The sequence below is a fragment of the Trichomonas vaginalis genome, chromosome V, assembly GCF_026262505.1.
Source record: "Trichomonas vaginalis G3 chromosome V, whole genome shotgun sequence".
In the NCBI taxonomy this organism is placed as follows: Eukaryota; Parabasalia; order Trichomonadida; family Trichomonadidae; genus Trichomonas; species Trichomonas vaginalis.
The window spans coordinates 33686421-33711583 of NC_067207.1; the positions used below are offsets into that span (position 1 = coordinate 33686421).

Consider the following 25163-nt stretch of genomic DNA (forward strand, 5'->3'; position numbering starts at 1 on the left):
GCCATTCGTTATCATCATTTAAGTTCCCCGAATCACTTATTACCATTGAATATAATGCATTTTATGACTGTTCATCATTAGTAACAAATATTTTTTCATCCACATTACAAGATATAAATTCAAATGCTTTTTATAATTGTAAAATAACTAGTTTAGTTATAAATAATAGCACTCTTAATTTCACTTTAGGTTTTGATTCTTTAACTAATTCCAAAATTGAAGTAATAAATATTACATGCCTAAAAATAGGTGTCTCAAATAGTGCTATGCTTAACTGTCCAAATTTAAAAACTGTTGTAATTAATGCTAAGGATGGATACATTTCCACGGATGCTTTTTGCAATTGTAATAACCTTATTAGTATAAATTTTAAAAATTCACAACTTTCTTTTTCTACAAACTGTTTCAACAATATAAGCATTTCATCAATTAGGTTTCCAAGTGAATCTCATTTTTCTGAATATTGTTTTCCAAATTGTAGCCATCTTAAAGTTATTGAATTTCATGGAATACAACATTTTACCAAATTAACAGATACATTTTTCCAAATTCCCAGCCTTGAAAAAATCTATTTTGAGAGATGTATCCAAAAAAATCCTATCGTCCTGCCTACATCGCCAAAAGTGAGCTTTTTTTTCAGTTTGATCGGACAAAACTTCAAATTTCGACCTGAAACTAGCGCCGAAAATTCGAGAAAAATTATTAAAAGATGTCTATCGTCTCAGACCATAAAGTTAGATTTGATGCGAAATTGCATAAGAAAGATTTCAAACAAAATTCATTATTCGGGATGAGAGAGTTTGGGACATGAAAATTTAGTTTGTATTCTATGTTAATAGACTGATGTATTTGAAATCTGAGAGATTTGTTAGATTCACAAAATATGAGAATCAAAATATGAGTTAATGATTATTTATATGGGTGAGTAATGATATATATGGTGTGGTAATATAATATATGTGTGAAATAAACTAGCATATGCAAGAGATTTTCAAATTACAATTTTATTGAAGTTTTTGTTCCTCATCTGGTGTACTTTTGGAGATATTGTAATCCAGATGAGGAAGAAAGACTTTAATGGCTGCTTGATATAGTTTATAAAGTGTTTCTTCATCAATCAGATGTTGATTGAAGTCTTTGTCCCTCATCTGAGGTACTTGATAAGGTATTGTACCTCAGATGAGGAACAAAGACTTAAAAGATTGTTACAAACAATCTTTCATGTCTTTTGTTGACAATCAGATGTTGATTGTTGAGTTTGTTCCTCATCTGAGGTACAATACCTCATCAAGTACCTCAGATGAGGAACAAAGACTTAAAAGGTAACTAAACTCCTTTCGCCGATCCGATTTGCCCCATATTTAAAATATAGCTTGCATATGTAGAAGAAAAGCTAATTTTGAAGTACGCCTAGAGATGTGAAAACTTAAATTTTATAATCCCTGGGATGCACTTTCTTCGATTTTTTTTAAATTTTTGGGATAAATTTTGACATCTTTTTTTTTGCTGGCGACCCCCCGTTTAGGGCATCAAAAAAACATGTTGTTTCGTTTCAAGATCGGGATATGTTGTGAACCCGACTTCTTTCATTAATGAAGTGATTTCTTAAGTTGAATAAAAACAAATTTGATTGAAATTCATACAAAATTTCTTTTTATCATTATTATTTAAGATGCTTTTTTATGTTGAATTGTTAATTTTTTTATTTCCACCTGGGATATTTTGAATTGGGCTAGCCCAATCCCACCGAGTAGGTGACAAAAGTGCATACTCTTAAACAACCGTCGGATTTCCGGGTGAAATCGTGACACACTTTCGTCTTTCGTAGGCAGTGGTGGTTGTTACAAAAGGTAACTTCGAATGTAGCGTGAAATCTGCAAAAAAAATTCTGAAATTTGAATGGAGAACACAAAAATTGAATAGTTTACGTCAATAAAAAAGAGAAAAATGAAACCAATGTGTCTCGAACCTAGGACTTAGAGCAGCAATCCCACTGTTTATCACATTACACTACATGCATCTCTCACCTCAGTGAATGAGATCAACTATATGATAACTTTTTCCCCATTATATTCTTGTGGAAAAGTGACAAATAGCAACTTTGACCCTCTCTCCAATCCCACCTCTCAATTTTCTCTCAATTGGGCAATGGGGATCCCATATAAAATGTATTGTAACAAAATTTTACATGCATAATATAGTACAATTAAACAACATTCTAAAAATATTAAATTCACATCATTTACTTGAAGATTTTATATTTTCAACAAAAATTAATACAATAATTACATTAAATTGAGGAGATTTATAATATTTATTATAAATTAAAATATTATTACTCATTAATTTGTTGAAATATTGCATTTTAGTGGTAAAAATTAAAATTTAAGTTTACATGGAGAAAAAAAAATTTTAAATTCCAAAAAAAATTCAATTGGGATAACGATAGGGACAAAAATTTAGAATCCCCATATGCTTGGGATAAAATCACATGACTAGTACGCCCGAAATCCACCAACAGGATTTCGAGCTACTAAAAAAGTACTTTTAAATCTGATTTTTTTATAAAAAATTAAATTTATTTTAAGATCAGACTAAAAACTAATTTTATGGAAAATCTATATCGACAAATTTATTACTTATTGGGTATATAGATTTTTTGATTATGGCGATTATGTCTGATATGCTTCCAATAAGCCAAAACACATTTCATACTGATTTCTATAAAAGGTATCTTTATTATAGAAGTGTAAGCTATATCTGTTTGTTTTTTTATTATAACAAATTCAAAATTCTCTTATAAGGACTAGATGAAATCTGTATTATTAAATCATTAGCTAAATGAAGGTTCAAATAGAAAGTAAATATCAATTTATATGATACTGAAACCAAATAGTTCTTTTAATAAAAGATAACACGCTGAAAATTATTGAGTATTTGCAAATCTCAAAAATCTATTGGTGAATTTGGCTCAACTTTTAAAATTATAACATCCATATCAAATCATAAAAACAGACAAAAATTAAAGCCAAACCTATCGGCCAATTTTTTTGATATTTTGATTTTTGAGGTATACTTTTAAAAGTGGATTTAAAGCACTGATGAAAAAAAATTAACTTCTGTCGTTATGATTATTGATTTAGACAATAATGATTTTAATCTTTGATTATCAAAACACTAAAGTCATCTTTTTAACATTTGCTTGGTAGCATTAACTCAAGTCTAAAGTACTATTTTATGTGGCACTCTTAGAATTTTTGTATTCATTGTACACGCTGAAATAGTACCATTAAAGTTATGGCGGACTTTCAAAAAATAGTTTGGTCACCTTTAGTGAATGTACCTTTTCTTGATCAAAAGTTAGAAGGAATTAATTTTGAAGTGTATTACACAGGATCTGAGAAAACAGATGAAACCATTGATACATATTTTAGCTATTTTATTTATTTTTATCAATTAAAAGTTCACGTTCCAGACACATATATTTTAGATACATTTTGTGGTGTTCCCGTTATTAGGGAGAGAGAAACAAATTATCAGAGAAGGCTCAGAAATAAAATTAATCGAAAAATAACACATGAAAACAAATTTCATTCTCTTTGTGATAATAATTATGAAGCAAATGATCCTACAATTATTCACATTGGACACTCACTTTCCTTATTCAGTCGAAATCTTGTTAATTCATTAAAAACTTGATTTTATTAAAATATAATTAAGCATCTTAATGTATTTTCCTCTTCATTATATTATGAAAGTTTCGCTTAGCTTTTGGTTCTCTATTTCTGATGAGTAGTATATGATGCGGGTTGTGTGACTTTTTTTGTAATCGTAAGAATTCTCACATAATTGAATGATTTTTGAACATACTTCCGAATAGCAGATTTTAAAAATTTATGAATAATTTATAAAAAGTTTTTATTCCTATAATTCCTATATTACCATTAATAAAAAGAATATATTTTTGACGAAGTGAAGATTCGCACTTCGTCACAAAACTCCGAAAAAATAAAGTTAGATTTTTTTATTTAATATAAAATGTATGGAAAAAGAATAATATCTGATTTTGAACATTATTTGATTGATTTACTAATTGATCCACAAAGCTGTTGTAAAATTAATTTTGAATTTAAAATTAAAGGAACCGTAAATTTTGTATTTATTTATCACTTAAAAGAATATGACCGATATCATAATTTGATATATGAAACTAATATAATATTTGAAGATAACAAACTTACAAGCTTCGAACATGAAAATGATATAATATTCGAAGATGAAAAAAAGAAAGAGATTGAAAAGCAATTCAATGAATGCCTTTTAAATACATATGCGCACATTATAAGACATAAAATGAAATTAATTCCTTATTAATCAAAAATATTTTTTATCTTTATATAAAGATGACAAATAGAAAAATAATTTTTATCTGATAGAAATAATACCTACAAATGACGGTATATAAAAAATTGACTTCTTACGTAAAATTAAAACTAAGTTAAATTTATTTTTTTTATTTTTATTTTATAATAAATGAGTATAACAACTAATTCATTGAAATCTTTAAAGTTCACTAATTCAGAATTAGAAAATATTTTAGAAAATTTTGGAGACGGTTCTTATCCAACATATATGCAGAATGTGAAAGAGTTTTCCAGATTGTTGAATGAATTTAAATATAACGGACCAATTACTAAAAAGGCTATAATGAGATATTTATATCCCAAAAAAGTTGAAAAACAGGAGAATATTCCTCTTTATGGTCCAGAGGACCTGGGCTCAGAGAGCCTTGAAACACCTCCTGAATATTTTGAAGAAAAAATTAAACAAGATGAATATTATAACGATGAGATTGAGAAATTGGAACAATTAAGAAATGAAATAGATGAAAGAATTAGTGAATTGAGAAATGCTGAGAATGAAGTAGAGGGTTTAATGAATATCCCAGCTTCAGAATCAGAAGTTCAAAAATCACATGAGGAAAGATATAAAAATTACTTTTTGGAATCTACTAAAAATTTATTAGATGGTGATATTGACGAAACACTTTCAGAAGAAGGCACAAAATTTATTCATAAACATAAGCTTCAGTTTATTGACGATGGAGATTATCCATGTATATTACTTTCACCTCCTCTTGATTCTGAAAAATTCAAAAAAGCACTGAAAAATGTAACATATGCAACAAATACGATTAAGAAAGAAGACCATGATATTTACACAAATTATTATTTAAATAAATGTACAGGTGTTGATAAAGTTTTTGATTTGTTAGATAAAATATCAAAAGAAACAATTGGTACATATAAAATTTTATGCGATTGTGGTTTCATTATTGAAGATACCAATAATGTTTCATATGAAAGAACAGCACCGAAGGAAGACGAAGTGGAAAGGTCTATACCATTCGTTATTAAGAACATAAAAGATATGAAAACTTATAAACATTATATTTATTCATTTATTTCAGAAAAAATGGAAGCAACCATAAAACATCATCTCATCATTTTATAGCTATTCATACATTCCTTTTCAAAGTTGTGAAATTAAATAAGACAGGAATTAGATTTAATGTATCAGGGTACGCATTCTTGAGTAAATTAAAATGTATTCGTCACGTCGCAGATGATAAAAATTTATGTGTTCTTAATTCATTTTATGGACTTTAGCCCTGGACTCTCTGAGTCTCGGACTTTAAAAAAATAAACTTTATTTTTATTTATTTTTTAATTTTTATTCTTACATAAATGAACAAAAATGGAACAGCTAAAATGAATGATAATCAAATAAGAGCCGAAGGTAGAAGGTTATTTAAACGCTTCTATAACATTCCTGATGGTGTTAATCCTAAAACTCGTAGAAGTTATTTAAATGAAGCCATAGATGCATATGAAGGATTTGACATTTCATCAGAAAGTGAGAGGTTAGCAAGAATGTTAAACGTTAATATTGATTTTTATTATTGTGACCCTCAACCAGAAGACGTAGACATTAACAAGGTAGACTTTCCATTAGTGGAATCAATAATGATAGATCCAGAATTTGAAACAGTAAATATTTTATTAACACAGAGTCCATGTGGAAAACTTCACGCTGACAGAATTACAGACGTTGAAGCACTCACAGGATATAAAGTTTGCCCCTTTTGCAAAGAAGAAGTATATTCTATCCGTGATGATCCAGAAAGGAAAAACCAAAGAAGATTTTTAAAACATTGTGAGAAATGTAAAGAAAATAATGGAAGATTAATTCAAGACGTTCAATTGCAAAACACACAACAACCATATGCACCACATATCACGAAACAGAAGATATATCAGTGGCTATTAGCACATAATTTGCAGGAATATTATAAACCAACAAGATATTATATTACTTTTGACTTCGAAACATTAGAGACTAAAGAAGAACTTCAACTTTCTGAATGTGCAACTTTGAACGCTTACTTAAAACCATTTATGGTATCATCAACTGTCAAAATAAAGCCGCAAAGCGGCGAGGTCGTAGACCGTGATAAAACATTTACGAGGAATTTTTGCTTAACATCAAGTGATTCGTTCATCTCTGATTGGATTGAATTTTTATTTTCAACCTGTTCATTAGTTGCTAAATCAAATATTGAACAATATGAAGAATTAATGAATACATTAAATGAGAAACAAAAGGAAGCAATGAAAGAGCTTTTAGATGAAGAATTTAATAAAGTGAATATCATTGGTTTTAATTCGGGAAAGTTTGATTTAAATTTAATTCTTCGTGATTTAAATACTGCAAAATGGAAGATAAAATCAATGCTGGGTTCATCTTTATCATTTATTATATCCAAATATTTTTAGGTGTTAATTGCTTATTTTGTCTTAAACTAACACCTTTCATTTTTTGTGCAATCTTTTTAAAATCACTTCCATCAATTGAACCGTTGAATGATGTATAACATTTAGGACATAACGCCACCATGTTATCACCTTGTTTCTCAATTGCTAAACCCAATAACTTCTTCTCATGTGCTTTTTCTTCAGCTTTATTCTTTAATTTAGGTTTAAATTTCTCATCAAAACAGAAGAAATCAAATGGTGCGAATTTGAAAATGTTTTTATCATAAAATTGTTTATCGGTAACAATTGCTTGAAATGCTTGAGTGTTAGGAAGATTTGGGTCGCCAGCGATTGCCCAATAAGATGAATCAGTATCACCTTCAATGAAATGAAAACGATTAACATCCATGCATTTATACATAAAATCATAAATGAAAACCAAATACCAGTATTTTGCGTTATCTAAAGTGAAGAATGCCTCTTGTAAACATGTATCACATCTATAAAATCTATCTTTAAGCATCACTTGATATGTATCTTCACCTATTTCTCTTATGTTTTTAAACTTATTTGACATACGTGCAACGCGTGCCCTCTGTGCATTCGTTATTTTAGTCTTTGCGTAATTTTGTGTATTCATTGCATCGTAACCATATGATCCATTAAGCGAAATCTTGCAAAATAAACTTTTTCCTTTATTTCCTTCTAATTCCGCCTTTTGTCTTTCATTCATAAATTTGTTCGCAAATTCATTAAAACAAGTGTTTTTCGTAAATGTTAAAATTGATTGAATATCATCAATGATAAAATGAAATCTGTCTATTAGATACCAAAGATAATAAGAAGAAAATGGTTGATATTGGTTGTGTGTTGATGCTAACTGAGTTAATTTCCTCTGTTTCTGGTCAACTGGTAGATTGTTTGATTTCATGTAATTATACATAAAACTGCCAATTGTTTTTTCATCTGTGATAATATCTAAGTTTCTTATTATCGGTAAAAAGTTTATGTAATCATTAATGTATTTTTCATCAATGTGACCCTTTACTTCAGCCACGAATAAAGTATTTTTCTTCTTAATTATTCCCAGTGCTTTTGCTTTCTTTGTTGCTGTATCACAAATGATAACACCATTCAATCTTCCCGGCATATACATTTTATGGTCAGTATATTGAATGAAATCATGAGGATTAGATGAAAATGATGAAGGATATAATGAATTAAAGTCAACTCCAACGAAATGAGTCATAATGTTGGTGGTGTCCTCATTTGATACAGTTTTAGTTTCTGGATTATATGAAAGTTTATTAATGTGCGTGATTCCTTTAAGATTAACACGATGTTGAACATTTGATAGACCACCAGTAATTCCATTACGGAGAATGTGATAAGCTTCAACTGAATCTAAAGTCATTGGTAAATTATTTTTTAATGCATAATTTCTTAAATTGATTCTTAAACGTTGAACATCTTCATCTTTATTTGATTTTACGACATTGCAATAACAACACATTAACTGACAATTTTCTTTGGTATGTGGTTTTTCATTATCGATTCTATCCAATGTTGGTTTATTTGCATATGTAAACGCTTTACCACACATTTTGCATTTAGATGAAAGGATTAAATCGTGATAGTATTGAATCATCCATTGAAACATTATTTTTGGTATCTCTTTTCGCCTTTTCATCTTGTTTCTTATATGATTCAATTTTATATTTCCAATACTTTTTCGTTAATTCAAAACTTGATTCCACATTTTCTTCTTCTGGATATGTTTCGTTAGGATTGAAGTTCTTATATGCTAACGCGTAACGAATCATTGATGCATTCGATGATAAAGAAAGATTATGAAGCATGTCAATTTTATAAACAAATGTTTCTTCGATAATTTTATCAATTGGGTCAATCATAATTTCAACGTCTTTATTGCAATAATGAATAAAATATTCTAATCTATTCTAAATTTTTAGCATCATTGAGATATATTTGATAATCTGAATCGGATATTGTTTCTTGTGTTAATGCTGAATAAAATGAATCTTGAGTGAATGGTTCCTTTTTATATAATTCATCTTCGTAATTCTCCCATGTGATGAATTGATAAGGGAAAAAGGATTTAACACGTGATTTATTGTTTCCGAAATCTTGAGTGAATTGGTCTAATGTTCCACCCGCTATATAATTTCTGATGTCAATAAATCTTAATTCATATGGACAGTTTGTTTTCTTTACTATGACTTGCTTAAATTGAGAAGAAGAACCCAGCATTGATTTTATCTTCCATTTTGCAGTATTTAAATCACGAAGAATTAAATTTAAATCAAACTTTCCCGAATTAAAACCAATGATATTCACTTTATTAAATTCTTCATCTAAAAGCTCTTTCATTGCTTCCTTTTGTTTCTCATTTAATGTATTCATTAATTCTTCATATTGTTCAATATTTGATTTAGCAACTAATGAACAGGTTGAAAATAAAAATTCAATCCAATCAGAGATGAACGAATCACTTGATGTTAAGCAAAAATTCCTCGTAAATGTTTTATCACGGTCTACGACCTCGCCGCTTTGCGGCTTTATTTTGACAGTTGATGATACCATAAATGGTTTTAAGTAAGCGTTCAAAGTTGCACATTCAGAAAGTTGAAGTTCTTCTTTAGTCTCTAATGTTTCGAAGTCAAAAGTAATATAATATCTTGTTGGTTTATAATATTCCTGCAAATTATGTGCTAATAGCCATTGATATATCTTCTGTTTCGTGATATGTGGTGCATATGGTTGTTGTGTGTTTTGCAATTGAACGTCTTGAATTAATCTTCCATTATTTTCTTTACATTTCTCACAATGTTTTAAAAATCTTCTTTGGTTTTTCCTTTCTGGATCATCACGGATAGAATATACTTCTTCTTTGCAAAAGGGGCAAACTTTATATCCTGTGAGTGCTTCAACGTCTGTAATTCTGTCAGCGTGAAGTTTTCCACATGGACTCTGTGTTAATAAAATATTTACTGTTTCAAATTCTGGATCTATCATTATTGATTCCACTAATGGAAAGTCTACCTTGTTAATGTCTACGTCTTCTGGTTGAGGGTCACAATAATAAAAATCAATATTAACGTTTAACATTCTTGCTAACCTCTCACTTTCTGATGAAATGTCAAATCCTTCATATGCATCTATGGCTTCATTTAAATAACTTCTACGAGTTTTAGGATTAACACCATCAGGAATGTTATAGAAGCGTTTAAATAACCTTCTACCTTCGGCTCTTATTTGATTATCATTCATTTTAGCTGTTCCATTTTTGTTCATTTATGTAAGAATAAAAATTAAAAAATAAATAAAAATAAAGTTTATTTTTTTTAAAGTCCGAGACTCAGAGAGTCCAGGGCTAAAGTCCATAAAATGAATTAAGAACACATAAATTTTTATCATCTGCGACGTGACGAATACATTTTAATTTACTCAAGAATGCGTACCCTGATACATTAAATCTAATTCCTGTCTTATTTAATTTCACAACTTTGAAAAGGAATGTATGAATAGCTATAAAATGATGAGATGATGTTTTATGGGTTGCTTCCATTTTTTCTGAAATAAATGAATAAATATAATGTTTATAAGTTTTCATATCTTTTATGTTCTTAATAACGAATGGTATAGACCTTTCCACTTCGTCTTCCTTCGGTGCTGTTCTTTCATATGAAACATTATTGGTATCTTCAATAATGAAACCACAATCGCATAAAATTTTATATGTACCAATTGTTTCTTTTGATATTTTATCTAACAAATCAAAAACTTTATCAACACCTGTACATTTATTTAAATAATAATTTGTGTAAATATCATGGTCTTCTTTCTTAATCGTATTTGTTGCATATGTTACATTTTTCAGTGCTTTTTTGAATTTTTCAGAATCAAGAGGAGGTGAAAGTAATATACATGGATAATCTCCATCGTCAATAAACTGAAGCTTATGTTTATGAATAAATTTTGTGCCTTCTTCTGAAAGTGTTTCGTCAATATCACCATCTAATAAATTTTTAGTAGATTCCAAAAAGTAATTTTTATATCTTTCCTCATGTGATTTTTGAACTTCTGATTCTGAAGCTGGGATATTCATTAAACCCTCTACTTCATTCTCAGCATTTCTCAATTCACTAATTCTTTCATCTATTTCATTTCTTAATTGTTCCAATTTCTCAATCTCATCGTTATAATATTCATCTTGTTTAATTTTTTCTTCAAAATATTCAGGAGGTGTTTCAAGGCTCTCTGAGCCCAGGTCCTCTGGACCATAAAGAGGAATATTCTCCTGTTTTTCAACTTTTTTGGGATATAAATATCTCATTATAGCCTTTTTAGTAATTGGTCCGTTATATTTAAATTCATTCAACAATCTGGAAAACTCTTTCACATTCTGCATATATGTTGGATAAGAACCGTCTCCAAAATTTTCTAAAATATTTTCTAATTCTGAATTAGTGAACTTTAAAGATTTCAATGAATTAGTTGTTATACTCATTTATTATAAAATAAAAAATAAAAAAAATAAATTTAACTTAGTTTTAATTTTACGTAAGAAGTCAATTTTTTATATACCGTCATTTGTAGGTATTATTTCTATCAGATAAAAATTATTTTTCTATTTGTCATCTTTATATAAAGATAAAAAATATTTTTGATTAATAAGGAATTAATTTCATTTTATGTCTTATAATGTGCGCATATGTATTTAAAAGGCATTCATTGAATTGCTTTTCAATCTCTTTCTTTTTTTCATCTTCGAATATTATATCATTTTTATGTTCGAAGCTTGTAAGTTTGTTATCTTCAAATATTATATTAGTTTCATATATCAAATTATGATATCGGTCATATTCTTTTAAGTGATAAATAAATACAAAATTTACGGTTCCTTTAATTTTAAATTCAAAATTAATTTTACAACAGCTTTGTGGATCAATTAGTAAATCAATCAAATAATGTTCAAAATCAGATATTATTCTTTTTCCATACATTTTATATTAAATAAAAAAATCTAACTTTATTTTTTCGGAGTTTTGTGACGAAGTGCGAATCTTCACTTCGTCAAAAATATATTCTTTTTATTAATGGTAATATAGGAATTATAGGAATAAAAACTTTTTATAAATTATTCATAAATTTTTAAAATCTGCTATTCGGAAGTATGTTCAAAAATCATTCAATTATGTGAGAATTCTTACGATTACAAAAAAAGTCACACAACCCGCATCATATACTACTCTGATGACATCATATGTATCTGAAACATTATTTTTTAACTATAACATGCTAATAAAATAACTAAAATAGTTATCCAATGTAATATAGGTCGAAATTTATTCCATCAAATTTTGAGAAAAAAAATATCAAAATCAACTTCAAAAATTATTTGATCCAGATAAATATTTTCGAAATATATCAATTATTTTAATTCCATTAAAAATTTTGCATTAAATGTTAATGTTAGTGATGTAAAAAATTCCTAAAAATAGGGGCTTCTCATATCCCGTCCCCTATGGTTTCCCAATCTAATTATGCTTGCCCCAATACAAAATTTAAATATAAATGCAGCGGTCTTCACTAACAATCATATTCACTAATGATGAAATATCCATATGCTCTTTAGGATGAACTAACCACATTTTTGCTGTAAACTTAATTTTTGACATATACAATAGTTTTGTCACTTTTATTAATAAATGTTTTCGTTTTTTCTTTTATTATATAAGCAGTATAGAGTACATAACAAATTTGTATCCATCGATTGTTAAGAACAACTATGACAGTTATCTTTCCCAAGTTCTCGAAATTGAGATTCCACAAAGTTTTTGTTTCAAAAGTATTTTGATTACACCTAAATTTCATAAACAGAACAAGATGTTTGTTATCAATCCATATAAAACATACAATATCACACGTTCCAAGTCAACCAAGTTCGAAGGTCATCTTTTTGAAGAAATTTCAGCAGAAACACACAAAGTTGTTTTTCGTATTATCACTGATTGGTACTCATCAGACTCTATTCGCGTTAAAATCAACTACAAAGGAACGAAAATTCAAACATTAACAGAAAATAATTTTAATTTCATAAATCTTCTTAATTTTATCATTAATTATATATTAATTTTAACATCAATATACTTATTCATATATAGTAATCATACCATTAAGTTGCTTATACTATTAATTATTATTATTTCTCATGTTGAACAAGAACTACAAATTCATCTTAAAATTACAACAAATGATATTTATGTCAATTTATTTCCATACAAGAATATTGACGACAAATTGTTAAATTTCTCAATCACAAAACTTAACGAAAGTTTTTACAAGAAAATTGAATATTCAAAATGCCAATTCTGTGACATTGAAAATGATAAAAACATTAATATATCTAGATCTACAGAACGAGATGTTTGTATCATGACAAACATTGGAAATTCAGCAGAACCATATTCGGCAATTAGTTTGCGAAGTGTTGGATTCAAAGGTAAAATCTTCATGTTCTCAGACAAACTAATTTCATCTAAATTCGAAGAATGTGGTATTTCATGGATTCCAACAACATTATTTTGTAACATTGAATATGAGAAGATGTATCAACGCTTTTATGTAATAAAATCTATTATTGAATTATTCTATAACGATATCAATCGAGTTCTTTATTTTGACTGGGGTGATACTCATTTCCAAAGTGATCCATTTACATTTGACGACAAATTTCCTCATGTCAGTGATGAACGAATCAAAATGAAAGAAGAAATCTTTAATTTGATTTGGATTGTTAATATTGACAACTTGAAACCAGAATATTTTGAAAACAAAAATGTTATTTGTGCAGGATTAATTCTTGGAGACAAAGACTCTGTTTACAAAGCAGTTTCTGTTTTATCTTCATCATATATTATAGGTGAAAAACAATTGAATGACCAAACAATTTATAATATCTTTCTCTATAGCCATATCCCAGAAGAAATCGGACTTCGTATTGTTTGCGATCCAAACTTAGCCTCTGTTTTTGCAGTTTTGCGTGAAGAACATTTGAGAAATATATGGCATATTGACAATAATGGAGTTCTCACAGATTCAAAATCAGGTTATAAACCTTCTATTGTCCATCAATATAATAGAAACTCGGATTTAGTTAATGCAATTTCTAAAAAATGTCATATTTCATGAATTATTATTTTATTTGTAATTTTTATTGTTTTATATATTATCAAAATTCTGGAGGTGTCCAATGTTAAACATCAAATCCACCAAAAAAGAATGACAACAGTTGCATATGCAAAAAAATATAATAAACTGATAATCAAAATGCGCAGGTCTCTCAATTTTGAGAGGTTTACATTTTTTAATAGAGGCGTCCGAGCCTCGCTATGCGGTAATAAAGCTTTGAGCTAGCATTCTTGGGCTGAAAATCCTTTCTCACCCAGGCAACCCTCACTAATATCCGGCTTAATCAGCATATAAATGCTGAAATTTGAATTTGCGATCCCGCATATTTCGATTGAAAATGCCGACAATTGCAGAATTTGGCATTGCAAAAGAACCCTTATCATATATATCTTATTTATTTGTTAATTTAGGAACTAAAACAAACAATTAAGTTGCCAACTGTTATATTTAAGTGAAAATGAAATATGGGGAATAAAACGATGTATTCGTAAAATGAAGAATATCTAAAATCTGAATTACTCAAAGAAGATTAATAATTAATATATAACTTCTATTTTTGAATTCAAAAATATTTACTTTATATAATATTCGGAAATTAACTATTTAGGATTTAACTTAGTAATTGCCTCATGTGAAATAAGAACTTCTGCCTTTTTTATAAATTTTTGAAAATTTATAGGTATTGCAAAATCAAGAGAAGTTTAATGATTGTAATCTTCTGAATTGATATCAGCGCCATGCGAAATAAGAACTTATGCTGTTTCTTCGCTGTCATTTTGTGCTGCTTCATTAAGTGCATCTCTATCCTCTGCATCGATAACAGCACCATGTGAAATAAGAAATTCCACCATTTCATGATTATTCTGCTTTATTGCATAAAAAAGAGGAGTTTTAGAATTTTCATCTCTTGCATTAACATCTGCGCCATTTGAAATAAGAATTTCTGATATTTCTATGTTATTCCGCTTAATTGCATAAAAAAGAGGAGTTTGAGATCTATGATTTGTTTCATTAACTTTTGCACCTGATGAAATAAGAAGTTTGGTAGCTTCTGTATTATTCCACTTAGCTGCCAAATGAAGAGGTTTATTTTCCAAGTCGTATCCATCATTGACTTTTATATTAATTGCATAAGTAGAGTTGAATAAAAATTTACATATTTCACCATTTTGGGATTGGCATGCATAATATAGAATTTGATTACCATGATAGTCAACTCTGTTAGGAATTATTTCTTTTAAAATTTGACTTATCTGTAATTTTTTAAATTTTGACTTATCTGTAATTTTTTAAATTTTGACTTATCTGTAATTTTTTAAATTTTGGTGAAATTGCTTCGATCTGACAAAAGAAAGTTAAATGACTTTTTCTGTTATAAATATAAATTTTATTTTTCCCGAAATTCGAGCCTGAAAATGAGATCAAACAAAATTTCTTATTTCTATTTCTGGATTTAATGGCACAAAAACTTCATCTCATACAGTTTCTTCTTCTAGAGGAAATTGTGTTATCTATCGAACATGTGCCACAAATTTCTTTTGTCAATCTATCAGTTATATATACAAATGCAGAAACCCCACTTAGTGAATTGGTCCCACCACCATATATACATCATCAACGCCCTTCAGAAGGAATACTTAACTGTGAAACTTCTTTACCAAAATATCATCCTATATCAGGCCCTGATAGTTTTCGCCTGTAGATCCGATAAATATAAAGATATCAATTTCTCTTGAAATTGTAATAGTTGCCTCTGCATGTCCACCAGGGTACTGATAGCTTATATCTTTGAAAATATAAATTTCAGTCTTACATTCTTCAATTTATAGATGATTAACCTATTGTTTTTGAGTTTTGTTTGTGTCACTTTTTTAAAAATTAAATGCTTTCTTTTTTTCTTTTCTCAGATTAAGAGCTTGGAATACACAAAATATTTATATCCATCGATCGTAAAAAATAATTACGACAGTTATCTTTCACAAGTTCTCGAAATAGAAATTCCAGAAAGGTTTTCTTACAAAAGTATTCTTATTACTCCTAAATTCCATAACAAAAACAAAATGTTTGTTGTTAGTCCATATAAAATGCATAATATAAACCTTAATTCCACTCTACGACCTGATAATCAAGAATTTTCAGAAATTCCAGTTAATGTTTCAAGAATTTCATTCAGAATTGTTACAGATTGGGAAATCTCTGATCATATCCAAGTGAAAATTACATATAAAGGCTACAAGATTATTACATTACAAAGCAAAACTTTTATTTTTCGCAAAATGATATTAGAAACACTCAGAATTCTTATTATTCTGTTTTCATACTATTTTATGAAGCATTTACAAACTCCAAAATTCAATCTTAAAATAATTTTACTAATCAATATTTTCTTTTTCAGTTTTCACAATGATATCAACATAAAACTTGATGCAACAATGAATGACATCATAATTAATCTATTTCCATATAAAAATTTCAATGAAAAATTTATTTCTTACTACAAATCTAAACTTAAAGAAAGTTTTTACAAAAAAATTGATTATTCAAAATGCCAATTCTGTGACATTGAAAATGATAAAAACATTAATATATCTAGATCTACAGAACGAGATGTTTGTATCATGACAAACATTGGAAATTCAGCAGAACCATATTCGGCAATTAGTTTGCGAAGTGTTGGATTCAAAGGAAAAATCTTCATGTTCTCAGACAAACCAATTTCATCTAAATTCGAAGAATGTGGTATTTCATGGATTCCAACAACATTATTTTGTAACATTGAATACGAGAAGATGTACACACGATATATTATTATTAAAGAATTCATTGAACTATTTTATGAATCTATTGATCGTCTTCTTTATTTTGACTGGGGTGATACTCATTTCCAAAGTGATCCATTCACATTTGACGATAAATCTCTTCATGTTAGTGATGAACGAATCAAATTTGGTGAAGAAAAATTCAATGATGTTTGGATCTCAAGAATCAATTTCATGAAAACAGAATATTTTTTAAACAAAAATATTATTTGCAATGGCTTAATTCTTGGCGACAAAGATTCTGTTTATAAAACAGTTTCTATTTTGTCTTCTACATGGATTTTTCACGAGAAGCCACTGAATGATCAAACAATATATAATGTTTTGATTTATAGTCATATTCCAAACGAAATTGACCTTCATGTTGTTGTAGATCCAAACTTAGCTTCTATATCAGCTGTTATCCTTAATGAAACGATGCGAAGTATTTGGCACATTGATAAACTTGGTTCTTTTTGTGATTCATCAACTGGCTTTAAACCAGCAGTTATTCACCAATATAATCGAAATCCAGAACTTACAAAAATGTTTTCATCTCAATGTCATTATCAAAATACATTCAATATCAGATAATTTTATTTGTTATCTTTTGTTTGATTAATTATACACTTACCAATATCTGACATTCTCTCAAAAATTTTGACAACAAAACTTTTTATCCCGATTTTAAGTTGTAAAATTTTAATGTTTTTGTTTGTGAAAAAGTTATATTATAAATCACTGTATAGTGCCTGATATAGTTGTTATTCTTTTTTACTATTCAAAGTAATAGTGCCTGATATAGTTGTTATTATGGAAGTAAGTCAGAAAGTAATATTTCATTTGGGTGCACCCTTAAATATTATTTTTTGACAAGAACTTTCCAGATGTCTGAAGCTTTGTTTAATTATGATTCCATTGATAAAATTACCGTATATATATATATTTTTTTTTGACATGCTCTTAAGGGTGCACTTACCACTTTCTGACATGCTCCTATAATATCAAAATATCTTTATTGTGATTGCAAAAAAGTATAACAGTGATATAAGATACTAGGTAATGAATTAAAATAACTTCTTCCCGAACAAAGTTAATGACTTTTTACATTAGAAAATTTGGTTAAAAAACTAAAATGTCAGAAAAATTGAGAGAATGTCAGAAAGTGGTAAGTGCACCCTTATATTATTCAAAATTTAATTTTTCAAATTCAAGAAGTTGAGCTGTATTCAAAATAAATAATTTTAACAATTGTTATTGAAATTAGTTTCATATTTGATTCATTTTCATTATATATCATTCGGTGTTTTATTTTTCTTCAGTTTAAAATTAAAATGTTATTTTGACTTTTCAGCATCGTTGATGCTGATTTTTTGCCAAAACTTTGTTTTGTAAAAATACTATGAAAAATGAAATCATGCCAATTATATAACGAATCTGTTCCTGGTGCAGTTAAAAAAGTTTATTCCAATTCAAACAGATATATATTTGAGTATCCATGTGAATCTAACCATATTTGCACAGATTATCAAATCCTACTTTCACGTGGCAAATATATATTTCAATTATATGGAGCATCAGGTGGCTCTCCAAATAATAAATCGTCTTCATATAGATTCGATAATAACTCTTGTATCGACGATTCTATTGTGCGGCGCTACAGTGGCAATACTAATTGTGAAAGAACTCCAAACAATGGTGGTGCAGGAGGTTATATATCAGGCACTATTATTCTCCATTCTGACACCTTCACTTTTTTGACCATAGGAGGTAAAGGAATTTTTGGATACAAATTCCAAGAAAGATCAACAAATAGATGCTTTAACGAATATCGAAACAGAGGAGGTTATGGTGGCGGAGGGAGCTCTGAAAATTGGTATAGCAATGATAATCAATATATAGGAACAGACAGCGGCGGTGGTCAAACCGCTGTCAAATTTTTGAAAAATAATTTATGGCATCGAGTTTTAGTTAGCGGTGGTGGAGGGGGAACAGATGATGATTGTGGCCAATATGGCATGAGTGAAGATGGTTCAGGAGGAGCAGGAGGAAACCTCGCTGCACAAAGCTGGTTTTTGGAGGGAACTCTGAAACATGAATATTTTGCAAATTCTACAAATGGATTTACTTTCGGAACAGGAGAAGCGGCACGATTTGGTCCTAATAAGAATCCAAAATCAGTTCCAAATGGAGAAAAAATGATAACGTAGGTGCCGGATCTGGTTGGTTTGGTGGATTTTCATCACAGAACAGAGCAGGTGGTGCAGGTGGTGGGAGTTCGTGGGCATTATCACGTGATGCTATCATCCCAGAAGGTGATATTCAAGCAACAGACGAATTTTATGATAATTCTGAATCTCATCCATATGCATTCACTAAGACATCCGGCTATTTATTCACAGATGTAGAACATGCCGCAGGCATTTGGAACTGCCATGGTCGAATCATCATTACATATATAAGTTCTCTTAAATGCCAATCCTTCATATGTTTTCTTCCTCTTAATCTCAACATTCTAATATACATGATTTTACTTGATCAGAAATCATCTTAACATATTCAGAATAAAAAAATTATCATTATACACACCTATAGCGGTTGCCATTAAGGGTCTGCTGCAATGAAACGTAAATTATGTGTTACTTTTTAATCATTTTCATCAAATACATGAGATAATATTAAAAAAACACATTTATTAAAATGGACTAGGGATGCGACGGTTTTACGCCATGACCGTTTAAAAATAGAATAATACTCCATTTTTGGGGCCGAATGGCGGCTACTTCGTACCCGCCATTCGGCCGAATAACAAAACAATACAAAATTATCACCGTCCTTTTTTTCTTTCTTTCTCTTTTTTTTTTCTTCTCTTTCTTTTCTCTTTCCTCTTTTTACTCCTCTTTCTCTTTTCATCATTAAACGTAGAAAGATATATTAATATTATTTTAAAATTAAAAAAATAAAGAAAGTATAATAAGTAATTATTTAGTTATCGATATATATATGTAAAGTGATAATCTGAGGATAATCTGAGGAGGAGTCTGAGCAGTTTGAGGATAATCTGAGGAGTTTGAGGAGTAGTCTGAGGAGTAGTCTGAGGAGTAGTTTGAGGAGTTTAAGGATAATCTGAGGAGGAGTCTGAGGATAATCTGAGGAGGAGTCTGAGGATTAGACCGAGGAGTAGTTTGAGGATAATCTGAGGAGGAGTTTGAGGATAATCTGAGGAGGAGTCTGAGGATAATCTGAGGAGTAGTTTGAGGATAATCTGAGGAGGAGTCTGAGGATAATCTGAGGAGGTGTTTGAGGATAATCTGAGGAGTAGTTTGAGGATAATCTGAGGAGGAGTCTGAGGATTAGACCGAGGAGTAGTTTGAGGAGTTTGAGGATAATCTGAGGAGGAGTCTGAGGATAATCTGAGGAGGAGTCTGAGGATTAGACCGAGGAGTAGTTTGAGGAGTTTGAGGATAATCTGAGGAGGAGTCTGAGGATAATCTGAGGAGGAGTCTGAGGATTAGACCGAGGAGTAGTTTGAGGAGTTTGAGGATAATCTGAGGAGGAGTTTGAGGATAATCTGAGGAGGAGTCTGAGGAGGAGTTTGAGGATAATCTGAGGAGGAGTCTGAGGATAATCTGAGGAGGAGTCTGAGGATAATCTGAGGAGGAGTCTGAGGATAATCTGAGGAGGTGTTTGAGGATAATCTGAGGAGGAGTTTGAGGATAATCTGAGGAGGAGTCTGAGGATAATTTGAGGAGGAGTCTGAGGAGTAGTTTGAGGAGTTTGAGGATAATCTGAGGAGGAGTCTGAGGATAATCTGAGGAGGAGTCTGAGGATTAGACCGAGGAGTAGTTTGAGGAGTTTGAGGATAATCTGAGGAGGAGTCTGAGGATAATCTGAGGAGGAGTCTGAGGATTTGACCGAGGAGTAGTTTAAGGAGTTTGAGGATAATCTGAGGAGGATCTGAGGATAATCTGAGGAGGAGTCTGAGGATAATCTGAGGAGGAGTTTGAGGATAATCTGAGGAGTAGTTTGAGGATAATCTGAGGAGGAGTCTGAGGATTAGACCGAGGAGTAGTTTGAGGAGTTTGAGGATAATCTGAGGAGGAGTCTGAGGATAATCTGAGGAGGAGTCTGAGGATTAGACCGAGGAGTAGTTTGAGGAGTTTGAGGATAATCTGAGGAGGAGTCTGAGGATTTGACCGAGGAGTAGTTTAAGGAGTTTGAGGATAATCTGAGGAGGAGTCTGAGGATAATCTGAGGAGGAGTCTGAGGATAATCTGAGGAGGAGTCTGAGGATAATCTGAGGAGTAGTTTGAGGATAATCTGAGGAGGAGTCTGAGGATTAGACCGAGGAGTAGTTTGAGGAGTTTGAGGATAATCTGAGGAGGAGTCTGAGGATAATCTGAGGAGGAGTCTGAGGATTAGACCGAGGAGTAGTTTGAGGAGTTTGAGGATAATCTGAGGAGGAGTCTGAGGATTAGACCGAGGAGTAGTTTGAGGAGTTTGAGGATAATCTGAGGAGGAGTCTGAGGAGGAGTTTGAGGATAATCTGAGGAGGAGTCTGAGGATAATCTGAGGAGGAGTCTGAGGAGTAGTTTGAGGATAATCTGAGGAGGAGTCTGAGGATAATTTGAGGAGGAGTCTGAGGATAATCTGAGGAGGAGTCTGAGGATAATCTGAGGAGGAGTCTGAGGATTTGACCGAGGAGTAGTTTAAGGAGTTTGAGGATAATCTGAGGAGGAGTCTGAGGATTAGACCGAGGAGTAGTTTGAGGAGTTTGAGGATAATCTGAGGAGGAGTCTGAGGAGTAGTTTGAGGAGTTTGAGGATAATCTGAGGAGGAGTCTGAGGATTAGACCGAGGAGTAGTTTGAGGAGTTTGAGGATAATCTGAGGAGGAGTCTGAGGATAATCTGAGGAGGAGTCTGAGGAGGAGTTTGAGGATAATCTGAGGAGGAGTCTGAGGATAATCTGAGGAGGAGTCTGAGGATAATCTGAGGAGGAGTCTGAGGATAATCTGAGGAGGAGTTTGAGGATAATCTGAGGAGTAGTTTGAGGATAATCTGAGGAGGAGTCTGAGGATTAGACCGAGGAGTAGTTTGAGGAGTTTGAGGATAATCTGAGGAGGAGTCTGAGGATAATCTGAGGAGGAGTCTGAGGATTAGACCGAGGAGTAGTTTGAGGAGTTTGAGGATAATCTGAGGAGGAGTCTGAGGATTAGACCGAGGAGTAGTTTGAGGAGTTTGAGGATAATCTGAGGAGGAGTCTGAGGAGGAGTTTGAGGATAATCTGAGGAGGAGTCTGAGGATAATTTGAGGAGGAGTCTGAGGATAATCTGAGGAGGAGTCTGAGGAGGAGTTTGAGGATAATCTGAGGAGGAGTCTGAGGATAATTTGAGGAGGAGTTTGAGGATAATCTGAGGAGGAGTCTGAGGAGGAGTTTGAGGATAATCTGAGGAGGAGTCTGAGGATAATCTGAGGAGGAGTCTGAGGATAATCTGAGGAGGAGTCTGAGGAGGAGTTTGAGGATAATCTGAGGAGGAGTCTGAGGATAATTTGAGGAGGAGTCTGAGGATAATCTGAGGAGGAGTCTGAGGATAATTTGAGGAGTTTGAGGATAATCTGAGGAGGAGTCTGAGGAGTAGTTTGAGGAGTCTGAGGATAATCTGAGGAGGAGTCTGAGGATAATCTGAGGAGGTGTTTGAGGATAATCTGAGGAGGAGTTTGAGGATAATCTGAGGAGGAGTCTGAGGATTAGACCGAGGAGTAGTTTGAGGAGTTTGAGGATAATCTGAGGAGGAGTCTGAGGATAATCTGAGGAGGAGTCTGAGGATAATCTGAGGAGGAGTTTGAGGATAATCTGAGGAGGTGTTTGAGGATAATCTGAGGAGTAGTTTGAGGATAATCTGAGGAGGAGTCTGAGGATTAGACCGAGGAGTAGTTTGAGGATAATCTGAGGAGGAGTCTGAGGATAATCTGAGGAGGAGTCTGAGGATAATCTGAGGAGGAGTCTGAGGATAATCTGAGGAGGAGTCTGAGGATAATCTGAGGAGGAGTTTGAGGATAATCTGAGGAGGAGTCTGAGGATTAGACCGAGGAGTAGTTTGAGGAGTTTGAGGATAATCTGAGGAGGAGTCTGAGGATAATTTGAGGAGGAGTCTGAGGATAATCTGAGGAGGAGTTTAAGGATAATCTGAGGAGGTGTTTGAGGATAATCTGAGGAGGAGTTTGAGGATAATCTGAGGAGGAGTCTGAGGATTAGACCGAGGAGTAGTTTGAGGAGTTTGAGGATAATCTGAGGAGGAGTCTGAGGATAATCTGAGGAGGAGTCTGAGGATAATCTGAGGAGGAGTCTGAGGATAATCTGAGGAGGAGTCTGAGGATAATCTGAGGAGGAGTTTGAGGATAATCTGAGGAGGTGTTTGAGGATAATCTGAGGAGGAGTTTGAGGATAATCTGAGGAGGAGTCTGAGGATAATCTGAGGAGGAGTTTGAGAATAATCTGAGGAGGAGTCTGAGGATAATCTGAGGAGGAGTCTGAGGATAATCTGAGGAGGAGTCTGAGGATAATCTGAGGAGGAGTCTGAGGATTAGACCGAGGAGTAGTTTGAGGAGTTTGAGGATAATCTGAGGAGGAGTCTGAGGATAATTTGAGGAGGAGTCTGAGGATAATCTGAGGAGGAGTTTGAGGATAATCTGAGGAGGTGTTTGAGGATAATCTGAGGAGGAGTTTGAGGATAATCTGAGGAGGAGTCTGAGGATTAGACCGAGGAGTAGTTTGAGGAGTTTGAGGATAATCTGAGGAGGAGTCTGAGGATAATCTGAGGAGGAGTTTGAGAAAAATCTGAGGAGGAGTCTGAGGATAATCTGAGGAGGAGTCTGAGGATAATTTGAGGAGGAGTCTGAGGATAATCTGAGGAGGAGTCTGAGGATAATTTGAGGAGGAGTTTGAGGATAATTTGAGGAGTTTGAGGATAATCTGAGGAGGAGTCTGAGGATAATTTGAGGAGGAGTCTGAGGATAATCTGAGGAGGAGTCTGAGGATAATCTGAGGAGGAGTCTGAGGATAATTTGAGGAGTTTGAGGATAATCTGAGGAGGAGTCTGAGGATAATCTGAGGAGGAGTCTGAGGATAATCTGAGGAGGAGTCTGAGGATAATCTGAGGAGGAGTTTGAGGATAATCTGAGGAGGAGTTTGAGGATAATCTGAGGAGGAGTTTGAGGATAATCTGAGGAGGAGTCTGAGGATAATCTGAGGAGGAGTCTGAGGAGGAGTTTGAGGATAATCTGAGGAGGAGTCTGAGGAGGAGTTTGAGGATAATCTGAGGAGGAGTCTGAGGATAATCTGAGGAGGAGTCTGAGGATAATCTGAGGAGGAGTCTGAGGATAATCTGAGGAGGAGTTTGAGGATAATCTGAGGAGGAGTCTGAGGATAATCTGAGGAGGAGTCTGAGGATAATCTGAGGAGGAGTCTGAGGATAATCTGAGGAGGAGTCTGAGGATTAGACCGAGGAGTAGTTTGAGGAGTTTGAGGATAATCTGAGGAGGAGTCTGAGGATAATCTGAGGAGGAGTCTGAGGATAATCTGAGGAGGAGTCTGAGGATAATCTGAGGAGGAGTCTGAGGATAATCTGAGGAGGAGTCTGAGGATAATCTGAGGAGGAGTTTGAGGATAATCTGAGGAGGAGTCTGAGGATAATTTGAGGAGGAGTCTGAGGATAATCTGAGGAGGAGTTTGAGGATAATCTGAGGAGGTGTTTGAGGATAATCTGAGGAGGAGTTTGAGGATAATCTGAGGAGGAGTCTGAGGATTAGACCGAGGAGTAGTTTGAGGAGTTTGAGGATAATCTGAGGAGGAGTTGAGGATAATCTGAGGAGTTTGAGAATAATCTGAGGAGGAGTCTGAGGATAATCTGAGGAGGAGTCTGAGGATAATTTGAGGAGGAGTCTGAGGATAATCTGAGGAGGAGTCTGAGGATAATCTGAGGAGGAGTTTGAGGATAATTTGAGGAGTTTGAGGATAATCTGAGGAGGAGTCTGAGGATAATTTGAGGAGGAGTCTGAGGATAATCTGAGGAGGAGTCTGAGGATAATCTGAGGAGGAGTCTGAGGATAATTTGAGGAGTTTGAGGATAATCTGAGGAGGAGTCTGAGGATAATCTGAGGAGGAGTCTGAGGATAATCTGAGGAGGAGTCTGAGGATAATCTGAGGAGGAGTTTTGAGGATAATCTGAGGAGGAGTTTGAGGATAATCTGAGGAGGAGTTTGAGGATAATCTGAGGAGGAGTCTGAGGATAATCTGAGGAGGAGTCTGAGAGGAGTTTGAGGATACTGAGGAGGA

General features: G+C 32.3%; 7 protein-coding genes and 1 pseudogene across 8 annotated transcripts, besides 6 other annotated features; 5 read left to right on the forward strand and 3 right to left on the reverse strand.

Annotated features, from left to right (window-relative positions):
• The first annotated feature begins 1748 nt into the window (after positions 1 to 1748).
• Positions 1749 to 1778: a mobile genetic element.
• A 2260-nt stretch (positions 1779 to 4038) lies between these two features.
• Positions 4039 to 11630: a mobile genetic element.
• Positions 4224 to 4394: a mobile genetic element.
• Positions 4534 to 5669, forward strand: TVAGG3_0451440 (annotated as a pseudogene). Its single transcript has one exon. A coding segment is annotated over exon 1 (1136 nt).
• Positions 5748 to 6553, forward strand: TVAGG3_0451450 (uncharacterized protein; the record flags this gene model as incomplete). The annotated part of the gene is made up of 1 exon (XM_051234639.1): positions 5748 to 6553. A coding segment is annotated over one exon (806 nt), but the record flags the coding sequence as incomplete, so codon positions are not given.
• On the reverse strand, positions 8772 to 10130 carry TVAGG3_0451460 (DNA/RNA polymerase superfamily; the record flags this gene model as incomplete). Its single annotated transcript, XM_051234640.1, has 1 exon — positions 8772 to 10130. One exon carries the CDS (start codon positions 10128 to 10130, stop codon positions 8772 to 8774), a length of 1359 nt encoding a protein of 452 aa, XP_051104370.1.
• Positions 10239 to 11172, reverse strand: TVAGG3_0451470 (uncharacterized protein; the record flags this gene model as incomplete). Its single annotated transcript, XM_051234641.1, has 1 exon — positions 10239 to 11172. A coding segment is annotated over one exon (934 nt), but the record flags the coding sequence as incomplete, so codon positions are not given.
• Positions 11231 to 11842: a mobile genetic element.
• A 713-nt stretch (positions 11843 to 12555) lies between these two features.
• On the forward strand, positions 12556 to 14493 carry TVAGG3_0451490 (uncharacterized protein; the record flags this gene model as incomplete). The annotated part of the gene is made up of 1 exon (XM_001302753.1): positions 13275 to 14030. One exon carries the CDS (start codon positions 13275 to 13277, stop codon positions 14028 to 14030), a length of 756 nt encoding a protein of 251 aa, XP_001302754.1.
• A 1426-nt stretch (positions 14494 to 15919) lies between these two features.
• Positions 15920 to 17736, forward strand: TVAGG3_0451500 (uncharacterized protein; the record flags this gene model as incomplete). The annotated part of the gene is made up of 1 exon (XM_001302754.1): positions 16649 to 17422. The coding sequence occupies one exon, from the start codon at positions 16649 to 16651 to the stop codon at positions 17420 to 17422; it is 774 nt and encodes a 257-aa protein (XP_001302755.1).
• Positions 17737 to 17791: 55 nt separating this feature from the next.
• Positions 17792 to 17824: a mobile genetic element.
• Positions 17793 to 18011: a mobile genetic element.
• A 226-nt stretch (positions 18012 to 18237) lies between these two features.
• On the forward strand, positions 18238 to 19692 carry TVAGG3_0451530 (glycine-rich protein family; the record flags this gene model as incomplete). The annotated part of the gene is made up of 1 exon (XM_001302755.1): positions 18238 to 19038. The coding sequence occupies one exon, from the start codon at positions 18238 to 18240 to the stop codon at positions 19036 to 19038; it is 801 nt and encodes a 266-aa protein (XP_001302756.1).
• A 1102-nt stretch (positions 19693 to 20794) lies between these two features.
• TVAGG3_0451540 (uncharacterized protein) lies at positions 20795 to 24681 on the reverse strand (the record flags this gene model as incomplete). The annotated part of the gene is made up of 1 exon (XM_051234642.1): positions 21985 to 22890. A coding segment is annotated over one exon (906 nt), but the record flags the coding sequence as incomplete, so codon positions are not given.
• Between the last annotated feature and the right edge of the window lie 482 nt (positions 24682 to 25163).